The sequence below is a fragment of the Crotalus tigris genome, unplaced genomic scaffold (assembly GCF_016545835.1).
Source record: "Crotalus tigris isolate CLP2741 ecotype Arizona unplaced genomic scaffold, ASM1654583v1 scf7180000017625.6296891, whole genome shotgun sequence".
Lineage (NCBI taxonomy): Eukaryota > Metazoa > Chordata > Lepidosauria > Squamata > Viperidae > Crotalus > Crotalus tigris.
In genome coordinates, this window is record NW_024096520.1 from 4943246 (window position 1) to 4957329 (window position 14084).

Sequence of the window (14084 nt, forward strand, 5' to 3'; positions counted from 1 at the left end):
ACAATTGAGCCTAAAATTTCCATTGCTAAGCAAGACAGTTAAGTAAATTATGCCACATTTTATAATTTTTCTTACCATAGTTGTATCATTGCAGTTGTTAAGTTAGTAACATCATTATTAAGTGAATCTGGCTTACCCATTGACTTTGCTTGTCAGAAAGTTTCAAAAGTTGATTATGTGATCTTGGGACTCTTCAACTGTCATAAATACATGCCAATTACCAAGCATTTGAATTTTGATCACATGACCATGGGGATGCTGCAATGGTTATGTGTAAAAAATGATCATAAGTCATTTTTCCAGTGCCTTTGTAAACTTTGTTTACTGAATGAACTGTTGTTAAGTAGAGGACTTCCTGTCCTATAAAGGGGAAACCAATAGTTAAAAAAGAATATGAAATATATTCCTACCTCTTGAAAAGTGAGATAATCATGAGGTGTAATCATGTTTCTATTTACTTGAAAATTAGTTTGCCTGCATTAAATGGGGCTTCCAGTGTTCTAAGTAAGCATAGAATTGTGCCTTAGGGATACAGAAAGAATGTTAATATGAACTTTAGTCTTCCTGACTAAAGCAAATACAACTACATGAATTATGAATGCATATAGAATTATCCCCAATTAGATATTTATCAGTTTTAAAGCCTATGTAAAACTATTATAACATAGAATTAATCTAAATGCTTAATTAGTTTAAGAAAATACTAAGTCTGGAATCAGTGAAGACATATCCTATAGATCAGCGGTTCTCAACCTATGGGTCGCGACCCCATTTGGGGTCGATCGACCATTTCACGGGGGTCGCCAAGCAAGGCTGTCCGCCATTTTTTTCCCCTTTTCCGGCGGGTGCCTTACCTCCCTTGGGCTGGGCCAGCTGCTCCGTCTCTGCTGCTTGCCAGCTACGCCTCAGCCGGCGCAAGGGGCAGCACCATGCATGCGTGGTGCTCCCGGGCAGGGAAAGTCCTCAACTTACGACTGGCTGGGTAGTCCTCGACTTACGACCGGTTTAGCCCTCGACTTACGACCAGTTTAGTTGACTTACGACCGGTTGGGGTCGCGGCATTAAAAAGGTTGAGAACCGCTGCTATAGATACAGAATATGGTCAAGAAGTTCAATTTTATCATCTTTCTGTCATCCCTCTGACCTACAATCTCCAAAAGAACAACTAAACATGCTTCTAGTCACAGAGGAAAAGCATACTCCCCTAATGAAAGTGAAATTACAACCATCTATTAAAAACAACCTACTCTGCGGTAGAGATACAATTTTGAAAGGACCAGCAAGTTTCACTGAATAGTTAATGTAGCAAAGTGAATATAATTTTTGTTGATAAATTGTTCTTACTGAAACTAAATTATCTCCAGTGCCTGCTAAAGAGAGGAAGAGATCACCTGTCCTAAACAGATTCCCTGAGCTCCTATTCCCACTCTACAATCTGTTTTTGCTGGTTGAGGAATCCCACCAGGACAATAGTAGAACTGGTGTTTGGGGGAACCTAGAGAACAGTAAGAGTGATAGTCCTTGGTTGTTAGGTTATTGCTTCAGAGATATTTCTTTACCTGAGCAGAGAAAGAGAATGACCAAGGGCAGGAAGAAAGAAAAAGAACAGTGGGAGTAGGAGAAATTTCCTGCTGACGTCTCCATTGAGTTTCTTGTGAGAATGTGGCAAGGAACATCAGAAATCTACTTTCCTTCCTTTTTTCCCTTCCTTCCTCCTTCCCTTCCTAGTAGGCATGCAAATGACTGCTGCTGGATGGAGGGAACAAGGGATTGCAAGACTGGCTGGGAAACTGTCACAGAATGCTAAAAGTGAAGATTTAATTATGCTATAATGCTTTTCACCTTTAAAATAGGCCCTTGAGGTTATTTGCGTTAGGAGGATGAATCATGCCTGTGAGGCATTTTCATGGACAGACTATATTATTAATAATAAAAATCTGATGTAATTAATATGAAGAATCCCAGTCTATGCTCCAGCCATTCAGAAATTATTCCAGAAATCTCTTGTTGTGGCAACTCCTTTACTGAGAATTTGAATTTAAAAAAATAGCATGGAAAGTTCAGGACTACTAAATTTCTCATTGGGCAAAAGGTGGAAGAAGCAGGCAGAATTAAAAGATGTTCATGGTCTCTAATTTTTTATTTCCCTTACATTATTTCTTCCAAGGTCCTTTGATTCTATATGATTTACAATCGTGTCTGAAGAGTCCTTACTTTCCTTAATATAATTCGAATATTTTTACTGTTATTGTGTTCTGCTTATCAGTTTTGATCCTTAAATTTCCTCCACTCACCGGTGAAGATTTAATTCAGCTGCAAAGTTTTTTAAGCTATTCCCCATCTTATGTATTAACCTTGTGAACTCTAAAGCTTCACCTCTCCTTTATGTATTCAGGATGGACAGTGATTAATATTTATGTTATGTATATGTAAGAGTGTAGGTCTATATGTATGTTGTATATAGTGTGTTTAAATATGTGTTGTGTTATGTATGTGTACACTTTGAGAGCAAACAACTAAATTTCATTTTTAATGTGTGCCATTGTGCCCACAGTAAAAAATGACAATAAAGGTTACCTATCTATCTATGGCAACTAGGTGTGAACTTGGCTGAAACTCAGTCTCTACCCGCCCCACCTTTGGGAAGGCTTTTGAAATCAACACTAAGAATACCTGGAATTCCTTGAAGAATACCACAACACTTTCTCACTGTGCAACACAGTGCTCAAACAACCTGGGATCATTCTGCTGAATTTTATGCAATACCTCTATTGGATGTTTTTCAAGTAATGAAACTATTAGTGTGCTGAGAACCCTGTGGATCCAATGGAAGAGCTCTATAACTTCTGAGTTTATAGTAAAGTACACTGGTTTATTTAGTTGATATGTTTCTTTACATAATGCAGAAAACACATTTTAAAATAATTATATAAGGACATAAAAACACATCAGTGATTGGTGAACACTTTTTAATACAAGATTTTCTCCCATCATTACAGTGTCTAGTGGCATAAACAAACAGCACTGGTGCTTAGGGGAAACCAGCTGATGAGAACGCCATTGTTATTATTCTGTTCACTGCCCCTTCGCCTCCAGTTTCTATGGTGACAGGTAGGCCCAGGCCTGAAATTGTTTGCGTGTGCACATGACCAGTAATAAAGTGGTATCAGTTGCTAGGGACAACGGCACTGTTTGGAAGGCCCTTCAAGCTTGCAGCATCTAGGCTTAGGAGGCTGTGGGTGTTGATAAAGTGGGGGACATCTTGAAATGTGGGCCAGCCAATAGGGCTATTGGCATCAAACTGGTAACTCAGGGAAGGGGGAGGAGTAGCTTATTAACTTTACTTCCAAAGTGCATCTGTCCAAATGCACTGTGCCTTACCTGAAGCCACAATGATCTTCCTTGACCTCTTTTGAGTGAGGAGAAGCGTCCCAGAGCCTGTCTTTACTTTACAGCAGTCACAGGACAATATTCAAGCATCAGGGATTGGGGGGGGAGGGAAAGAAACTTTCTAGGGCAAATCTATACTGTCGCCCTCACTTCCAACACGTATCCTTCTAGCCCTCTCAGAGTGGGGGAGAGCAAAATTAACATTTGTTTTCAGGTTTTAAATTCTGTTCGCATATTTTAAAAGATATTTGATGAAAAATGCCACTGGAACAAGTTCAGAGGTGAAGGTCATCTTAGCCATTTATCCACTAGCATGTTAACTGGCCATGTCAGCACACAAAAATACTTTGCAAAACAGTCAATATGGCTTAGAAGTGTTTGCTTTGTGTGCAAAGTCAGCCAGAGGCTGCCCAACCCCCAGCCAGGGGATGGACTCATTATTGCAAAAGGTTTCTCCTCCCTCTAGTGTACCCAAAATAGTCTCAAAGGACAAGAAAAAAAAATCCATGCGTAAAATGATTTTGTCTAAAGAAAAAAAGCTGGGAACCACCCTGAGAGTAGCTCCAACTTCTCAGAAGGAAGTTCAGTTCTTTTTTTAAAAAGGCAAGAAACCGAGACATGGCTCTAATATTTAAAACAATTACTATGAAAGACCAAAAAAAAAAAAGGAAAAAAAAGCAACATGAGCATAGCATCAGACCCAGTGAATTGGTACTAAGAAGCTAAGCTCATACAAACTGCTGGCAGCATTACCACTATTATTTTTTTATAATTAATAAAATTTGACGCTGTATCAAAAATTTAGTAAAAAAATTAGAGCTGAGAGTTCATTGATGTTTACTAAGAACTGCTTCTGGCATCTGTTGTTACTTTTGCCATACGTCAGACTGGTTCTACTGCATCTGTATGCAATAGAAAACAGTGAAGGAGTGAACTGGGACAACCAGAACGGTGGAGGGGACAAGGGGCTGTTCCAATACTGTGGGCCCAGAAGGAGTTCATATAAGGAAACCTCATTACACTCTGTAAAAATATTGCATCTTCACCAAAATACCTCAAGAGTGTTTCAAAAGCCAAAGTATACCTTCCAGATGGAAAAATGTCAGTGCAGCACCATGACCCTTTGCAGTCTACAGATACCACTGTTGGGCCTCCACTTTCCAAAAGGCAGCAACATTACTCCATAATTCTGCTTTTTGATAATGGCAAAGATACTTCAAACTCCATTGTTAAAGATATTTGTGCCATCGGTCAAGCAACAGCAGGCTAGAGAAACAAGAGCGCTACAGTTTGCAGAAAGGACCCCAGGTGATGACTGAATTGTATAATATGTGAAAAAATAGGATTCCTTTGATAAAAAAAGATGATTCCTCAGCCTGATTGGCACTGGAAACACCCTTTGAGCTTATTTGTAGTAAAGCACTTCCCTCTTTTCCCAAACCTATACAGATACGTTTCGGTAATTAAGTGTAAAAACTTAATATTGATTTCATAAAGTCCTTTGAATTTAATTCTTAGGCTATGTTTCATGTTATGCCCTGTAGCTAGACACACTTGAATAGAAAAGACAGTACAGTTAGTTTTAAAGGCAAACAGCAGAGACCAACCCAGTGTGCCACCCCTAGTGCTGCCTGCATGTCCAGTCTCCCTTTGCACAAAATGCTTTGAGACGCCTGCTGTCAGAAATATTTTGAGCCAAGAAGGTTTTTTTTTTCTATGAATAAACAAAACATAAGCTGTTAGGCAAAAATAAAATCAGTGTCCCAAAAGTTCCACAAGCACTCTGGTTTTGCAAATGCACTCGGAGAGGGCCTGCTGGGATCAGGCAATGTTTGAGATTCTGAATGTTGGTTTTCTAATTGGCAACAGATTTGCAGGCCACTGATCCCTACAGATAACACTGGTGTGGAACTAAAGGCTCCATCTCCGAAGGTGTCTCTGGTTCATTAAGGAGGGACATAGGGAGGTGGAGACCTGTAGGGGGTCATGTTCTTTGGGCGGGAACCTTTACCCTCCATGGGTGTTGTGAAAGGAGGGGGAGGCTGATAGGGAGGGGCATTAGGGTCTTCATCCCGCAAAGGTGTATATTCTCCTATGACATCTTGGTTCAGTGGAGTGGTTTCCGGCATATTTTGATTTGGATACTCAGGGGGAGGGAGAGGAGCTTTTTCTTCCTGCAGAATCAGTGGCATGCTAGAGGAAGGGGGAGGCTTGGAGTCATCCAGCTCATCTGCAAAGATTATTGGTACTCCTTTCTTGATAAAGGTGGCCTGGTCTTCTATAGTGAGTTTGCCTTTTCTCTTTTTGCGATAACAAATCATAGCAATAATGCCAGCTATAAGCAAAATGGCTGCCACCACTACTGCAGGAATTACAGTGTGCAGATAAACATCATCTTCACTTGTCTTTTCCGGAGCTCGTGGAACAACTTCCGTGGGACGTACTGTTGTAGGGAACCCATCTTTAGTCACAGGAATAAACTGAATGTGTTTGCAGCTACCAGCACCAACTACAGAAATATTGATGGGCTTAAATTCTGGTTCTAGGGTATTTGAAAAAACTGTGCTTGGAACTCCAGAGTCATCAGAAATTTTTCTACTCAAGACGACAATCTTTTCTTTGGGGCAGGGATCCAGAGGCAGAGTATTATTTGTCCATTCAACTAAAATAGAACCTTTGCCAATATTCTCTAAGGTAATAGTACTACTGTTTCTATCACCAAGAGCAAATGCCAACTTCTTTACCAACATAATTTTTTTATGAATGTCATTGGCTACTGTATTATGGTCTCCATGGAATCTGGCCTTAAATTTAACTGGAGGTATCTCATCATCTTCAAGAGTGTGGACAAATATTTCAAAAGCATCCACAGCTGAAAGGCCACCTTTGTCTGTAGCATGCATAAAAAACTCATGTCTGCCTTCGTGGGTGTGATTAGGTAATCCGTACATTAATTGACTAGTGCTATTGAACTGCACCCAGGAGTTTTCCTCCAATGCTTTCTCATTTTCAAGTTTCATAGTCAGTTGTAGTTTATCAGTGGTGGTATCTTCTTTGTCGTAGAAAGTGTCGGAAGGTATTTTGAGCTCAAAGTATGTGCCTACCCATGCATCTACCCTGTCAATATGGTTTTTCAACTCTGGTGGATCATTGGGCACACGGGGAATTCCAACTGCAGTAGTGCGAATACGAGTTGGTGGTGAAACGGTTTTTTCAGCCACCACACTTGGTTTAGTAGTCCGAGGAGGCTTTGGAGGTCGAGGAGTTTTTGAAGGTCTTGGTCTTCGTGTTGTTCCTGTATCAGTTGTTGAGGGTGTTGATACTCTTGGAGTTGTTCCTTTGGGTTTCTTTGTTGTGGGAGGTGTAACAACAGCAGTAGGTTCTACCTGCCCAGGCAATGTTGGTCGAATCTGGCCAGAAGTAATAGTACCTGTTTCTACTGTTCTGGTTGGCTGAGGTGGGGTAAGGGTGGGTGTCTGAATAATAGCACCTCTTGTTCTAATAGTAACTGTGGGTTTCTTAGGCAATGGTACAGGTTCTCTTACTGGTGGAGCTATTGTTTCAGTAGGAGGTGCAATGGCTGGAGAAGTTGGTGTTGGAACAATTCTACTTGGAGGTTCTTGGGGGGCAGTTGTTGGAGGTCCAACAGCAGTCACAGGCGTTGGTGTAGCATTAATCTGCCGTCTTATTCTCTTTGGAAGATTAGGTTTCTTGTTTGCAATGTGCCAACCAACTACAGGGTAACCAAGATGAGCAGACATTGTTCCTTCCTTAGCTGGAGATTCAACATTACTTACGTTGGGAACACTGTTTTGGCTCAGAGAACAACCCAGTTTCCATGATAGCAAGGCTCCATTTTCTACCACCTTCTTAGCATTCCCTGGCCCAGCCATAAAGGCTGACATATCAAAGAGTCTATTATTTACAACAGGAACTAATTTCATGTTATACAGTTCCACTTCTGAGAAGGTTTTCATTCTATTCAAAAGCTCAATCCTCTGCTTTGGTGTCATTTTTGTTAAGTCAGCATCCAAAATTACAGTTAAGATGGTGACTGGTTCCTCAGCGCTACACACAAATGGTGATGCTTCATTTACATCTTGTAAAGCCACCCGTACCGACTGAGGTTCATTATGATCTTCAGGATGAACTTCAATTGAAAAGACATTGGTGGTTTGGGGCACGTAGCTTCCATTAGATACCAGATGCACTGCAGTCACTGAGATATAATGAATGCCTTTATCTGTTTCAAGCGGGAGCCCTTCCAAGGTTCTGCTCTCAGGTTCCCAGTGCAACCAAGAAGGTAAGGATTCTTTTCCAGCTTCAGCAATCTATTAAAGTGAAAAAAAAAATGACAGCTACATTATTCTTTAGAAAGCAATAATACACAAAATGCAAAACACATTTTAGAAATTCTCCTAACAGGCAGCTACTCAAGAAAAATATGGACGCTGTTGAGAAGCTACAGGAAACTGAAATTTTGTTTCTCCCCATATGCCAAAACTATGAAATTTTCTGGCTTACTGTGAACTAATTTTTCTTCCAAAAAAAAGGCTAATCAAACATAGAAGATTCTTCTTTAGTTTGTTAACCTGTGAGCTGGGATCTCTGGTTTCTTTTGGCCAAACTGAAGCCTTCTGACTCTGGTTTTTCAGCAGGGAATCGCCTGGCTTCATCCATCTTAGTAAACAGACCATTGTATGTTTTTGTGGTTTATTCAGCATATTTTACTGTTTTAATAGGTTTTTAGTATTTTTACTGGTAATATTTTTTGAACTGTTAGTAGCCCAGAGTCATTGACTGAGATAGGTGGCTATAGAAATTGAATGAATGAATGAATGAATGAATAAAATTATTACCATTTGAGTGGGAATGGCTGAGTTGTAAGAATGCAACTTTTTATAGCAAACCAAGAATACATAAAATAACTGAAAACTGTTAGAAGCTGTTCCTTATAAACAAGTATCTGCTTATTGCTTATGGAGTGCCAAGGATTAATCTTTGTATAGTTGGAAATAAAGGAATTGAGAGTAAAAGGAATGTTATCTTTCATAAAGGATTAGGACAAATCGTATAAATGCTTAGTCTTAAACTTTCATAGGCTTATTTGGGAGACTGTGTTAACGCTAGAGTTTAATACATTCCTAGCCCACATAATTAAGCTACCTCTTGAAGGATAAGATTCTTTTTGATTTGGCAGTTTCTTAAAACAAAGTGCCCTAACTCTGCAGCAAAGTCCTCTTGTAAAAGTAATAAATAATGAAAGAATCTGGGCTGGCAACACAATGGCCCTGCAGTTAAGATGCTGGGCTTGTAGGTGCAGACTCGAGTAAGTTTATGTCTTCGCCTAGCTCAGGGGTTCTCAACCTTGGCAACTTTAAGACTTGTGGACTTCAACTCCCAGAATTCCTCAGCCAGCTTTGCTGGCTGAGGAATTCTGGGAATTGAAGTCCACAAGTCTTAAAGTTGCCAAGGTTGAGAACCCCTGGCCTAGCTCTTGACCAACTAGCAGTTTAAAAGTATGCAAATGTGAGTAGATAAATAGGTACCACTTCGGTGGGGAGGAAACAGCGCTCCATGACATCATGACCACCCAAACATCTTCAGATGGCGCTAGATCACAGTCTTGAATTGGAGATGAGCGCTACCCCCTATAGTCAGCAACAACTAGCAGAGTAAATCCACAGGGACTCCTTTCTTTCCTTTCATACTGTACTGACTGAAAATATGTGGACACACCAGTGGTAATAGAACAGGACCTAAGCAAGGACTGTGTGGCATAGAAGGTTGAGAACTTGTACAGAACTGAAAGATAGTTTATTTATTGTTCATTTTCTAACATCATCTACACATGTATTCAAAAGCATCAAAACATTCATATTTCAAGTGAATTTTTTATTCCATTTCTATCCCACCACAATCCAAGTGATTTTCAGCTTTTTAAAATTACCCAGTTTTGCAGCAATAATAATATACAAAAGCCTCTGCTGTCTTTGTCAAGGAGACAAAAACAATTTTAAAAATGGCAGTACAACTAAAGTGTTGAAACTGCTCAACTACTAAAGGGACCAAATGGGCCTTTTCAAGGAATGTTTTAACTTTTCTTGTAGATATCCATGTTCCCTCAGACTTTAGGGCTGGGAAGTTAATTGTTGAGTTTATTTAGTCCTAATCCTATGATTAGAAGTGGAATATTTTTAGATCATAGAATTTTTGTGTTTTATTTGTCTTTGGCTGTTGTGATTTTGCTTTGGCTTTAAGTCTTGTTTGCTGCCTGACAAATTGTGAATGAGATGGGTAGCTATATACATTGTAATATATGTATAAAAATATACACATACATTTTTGGCACTGCCACCATCTAGCATATCCAGCCATTTTCTCCAGGGCAACCTGAATAGGAAACACAAAATTCCAGCACAAAAGAAATGTATTATGTGTGTGCTATGTATTATATAGGAATGCCTGAATCAGGCATTTGAAGGGATAAAACAGAGTTGGGTCTATTTTAAAATATCAGTAATTTTGCTGATCCAAATTAGTTGTAGACAAATTTTATAATTCCAGAAGAAATAATTCAGACTTTGTTGCTTTTAAAATAACAACAGAAAAAACAAACAAACAGAAAAATACATATTGTTCTTTTAAGAAATGATCAGTCATAAGTCAAGAACTATCTATAATAAGTTTTTATTGATATTTGTTATCTATTATGCGCAAATGTTAAAGGCTGAGTGGAATGAAGAATTAGAGGTTCCTATATTGCCTAGACAATGAGTGTCTTAATGTCTATAGCAAGAATATCATTGGATCTTCAATTATGAAATATACAACAAAGGATAATGTTTAGAATTTATTGGACTCTATTACTTCTGTATAAAAATGGATTGTCCAGGACACCATTTTGTTGGAGATGTAATAAAGACAATGCTTCTTTAAAATGTATGTTTTTACAATGTCCTATACTTACTAAGAGAAAGTAATGAACTAGTAAGGGGATTCTCTATCCCCTTACTATAGCTAATTGGAAAGACGAATGTATAGCCTATTTACTCAACGGATTAAAGACTTGATGACACTTGCTATTTATAAGCAGATTGCCTATAATGTAGGTTTTTTATGGATAAGTATAATGAAATATGGGGCTCATTTATACAAAATATAGCAACCTTTTTTTTTTAAAAAAAGATTATGTTGTGACTACATATTCTATATTTTATTTTTCTGTTGTATTTTTTCATTTATATTTTAAGCACTTGTTATGTATTCTTTTTTTTTTAATAATTCAGACACTTTTTATTCTTTCTTTGGAGAGCTTAACCAAAATAGCTATACAAATTTCAAAGTATTGCAGTCACCATCATTTGCATTTAAGGTCTGCGTATTTTTTCCTAGCCTTTCCTAGAAGTAATTTTATCACAGTGAATATGAAAAGGATTAATTCTAAGAATACTAGGACTAAAATGAGTGCCTGCCCAATATCCTCCAGCCTAATTTAGGAATGAAAGAGCATAACATAAGCAAAAGTAGCACTTCAATATTCAAAAGACTCTAATGAGAGTTCACTTCACCTAGTTTTTTTTTCTTCAATTTCACTCTTCCATTTTCTGCAAACAGAAGTGACTTAAAGGGCTCTTTCCATCTCTTATAACTCTAAACTCATGCTATTTAGAATTAGAATCCTGAAATATTGGACTACATAAGATCATTTTTAAAAAACCTTCAAATGCACAATTCAAGGAGGAAAATAAAATTATGTTTATATATATTATTTCTTTGTAGAAGTGAAAATGTTTGGCAACCTCATTTATTCTGCAGGTAATTTGATTAACTTTTATTTAATTGTTCAGAGCATTATAAACAAGACAGCTGTTTTTATAAACATTTATAAACTGTAGTAAAATAAAATATGTATGATTAGCATAATAGATTCAGCTTATTGTTCCACTGATTTCACTAGACATGTCTCTGGGTTGCCCTTTAAAAGTTTAAGATTCTTTAGAAACACTCCACAATGAAATGAATTACTGTATAATGGAAAGACCAGAGGAATAGCTTTCCTCTGAAATCTTGTCATAATTCTATAATCAATTCTTCACTAATACATAATTACCTTCAATATATACAGTGTATTGTAACTGGCTACTGTTTATCTTCTTGCTAGATATACTGTCAGCGTTACCAACAGACAGACAGAGCTGCCAAATTTCCCATAGTCATCTTCCAGCAATCTCATACTCTGTAGCAGGCACACACCTGCCGCACCCATCTGCCCATACTTGGTAGCACACATGCATGCGCCAGACTGCAGCACCCCCATCATGGCAGCCACAGCCATCCGCACAGTCTCTTATACCTCCGAAGCACCTCTGTCTGGCCACGCCACATTCCACAACACTTGCTGGCCTGCCGACCTGCTGAACTGCCTAGACCTGCAACTTCCTAATGGATTACTACTGACTGTTTGTTGGATGTCAACAGGAAATTCCAAGTCACAATCCTATGATGGCAACAGGGACTGCCAGGACTGCTGTCACTAAGCGATGTGGTCATATGGCACACTTTACAACCACTTAGCAACAGAATTCAGGTCCCAGCTCCCATTGTTAAGTGACAACTACCTCTACTAACCAGATTTTCATGTTGGCGAATCTAAAGATGAATTCTTAAATGAAAGTCTTCAGGCAATTCTAGGGCTGTACAATATACACTATACTGGATTGCTTAAAGCTCAGTGATACTATTGCAAGTTCCATTTCATGAAGAATAACACAACCTTTTCTCACAGCAACTTCCTATGAACTGAAGGAACAGATGCTAAAGAATATCAGTACTGTCATCTGTTGGGGAGTTACAACACTGGAGGCATTACTTTTCATTCAAATGACCAAAAGTTGAGTTCAATTTATAGATTTTATTTTTTTAAAAAAAACAAAAACTCATATCTGCAAATTGGAAAAATGTGATATTTAGCAATTAGACTATTTGACATCTCATTACCTCACTATTAACATTAAAACAGAGTGATACAAATTGTTTGCAATATATCATGTCATGTAAATAAAATGGACCCCAAATTCTTAATTCAAGAAGAAAGCTACTAATTCTAGTAGTCTGTGAAGAAACTCATTATGCACTATATGGACTGTTTAATGAATGTCATAAATGAGTTTACTAAACAAAATTTCTCCTCTATCATCCCAATGATCATTTGTAATATAGAATGTATAGTGTTGCTTTGGGGGGGAAAAATCCAATTCTTGATAATACATAATCTTATATCACACCTTGATCCACAAAAAATGTCTCGTATGTATCCCGACTTACAGCCCAAATGTTGGTGATGTGGTTGTTTGGATGCTACTTATTACCATATTTGGTGGTCGTGTAAAAATATAAAAGCCTTTTGGATTAAGATATGGTGGAATATTCAAAGAATTTTTAGAAGGAGGGTAAAATTTACCCCACAATTGTTTTTGCTAGGTATTGTTACCAATTGTGATACTAAGGAGGTCATATTGATGTTAAATTTAATTACAGCCACAAGGTTGTTAGTAGGGCAATACTGGAAGAAGGAATCTTTGCCTACTTTGCAAGAGTGGTTTTTTAAAGTATCCTATCTGGCGGAAATGGCAAAGATTTCGGCTTTTTTAAAGGATCAATCGCAAGAGAAGTTTTTTGTGGTATGGGAAAAATAGATAGATTTTATACAACATAAGTTGGATATAAAAAATATTACTTAGTTTATCAATAATTTATATGCAAATTTTAATATTTTATAGATTGTATTATTTTTTCTTTATATGTTTTATTATTATTTTACTTTCTTATATTTCTTTTCTTCTTTCTTTCTCTTTATTCTTCTTTTTTTTAAGTATTTTCTTTTTTTTTCTTTAATATTTATCTCTTTTATATATATATATATTATTGTTAATTATTCTATTAGTAGTTTAAGTAATGTATTTAGACTTATCTATGGTTTATATATATATATATATATATATATTTTTAAGAATTCAAGAAAATTTAATTAAGCCTATATTCAGCTCTGGGAAAGTTGAGGGAGGGAGTGGGAGGGTTGGGGTCGGTTGGGGAGGGTTGTTTTTTCTTATTTTGTAAAATTTTAAAAATTTTCAATAAAATAAAATAAAATACATAATCTTATATCTAGTTAGAATTCAGCTCATATGAAAGGGTCATCTTTTATTTAAAAGAAGTAAGTTTACAGTTAAAAAATAGTTAAGAAATGAATAGCCTTTGAGACACAGCAAATGTTGGAAATATGGATATTAAAATTTGCGCACAAAACATTCTGACAGATTTTGGTTTGGCTAAAGTCATGTGTTTTATGATAGCACTGAATATGTTGCTAATTTATTAGTGTTCTATGTAATAATAAATGCATTTTAATTATATCAGAAAATGTAGCAAAAAAAATTCTAATATGCCCTATAGATCCAGTTTTTTCACACTGAATTGCCAACTTAGTTTCCCCAAATACATCACCCTGGAAGTTCCACCATACCATGAAAAGTTGAATAAGAAAAATATGAAGGGCTCCCCAAACATATATGGTACTGTTTCATAGCAAAGATCACATGAAATAAGTATTTGCAGATTATTAGAGGAAATATACTTTTTTCCAGCAAAACAGACACCTGTATAATATCCATATTCCTATGTCTGGGAAAACT

The 14084-nt window shown here is 37.2% G+C and overlaps 1 protein-coding gene across 5 annotated transcripts in view; it reads right to left on the minus strand.

Moving 5' to 3' along the window:
- Window positions 1-2851: 2851 nt before the first annotated feature.
- DAG1 (dystroglycan 1) overlaps window positions 2852-14084 on the minus strand; it is a 93444-nt gene continuing 82211 nt past the window's right edge. For 4 of the 5 annotated variants that reach the window (XM_039334060.1, XM_039334059.1, XM_039334061.1 and 1 more), the window contains exon 3: window positions 2852-7721. In XM_039334060.1, the coding sequence (XP_039189994.1) occupies window positions 5337-7721 (2385 nt within the window). In that variant the 3' untranslated portion in view covers window positions 2852-5336. Of the gene's footprint in view, window positions 7722-9731; window positions 9784-14084 lie in introns of all 5 variants that reach the window. The other variant, XM_039334063.1, reaches the window with a different exon arrangement.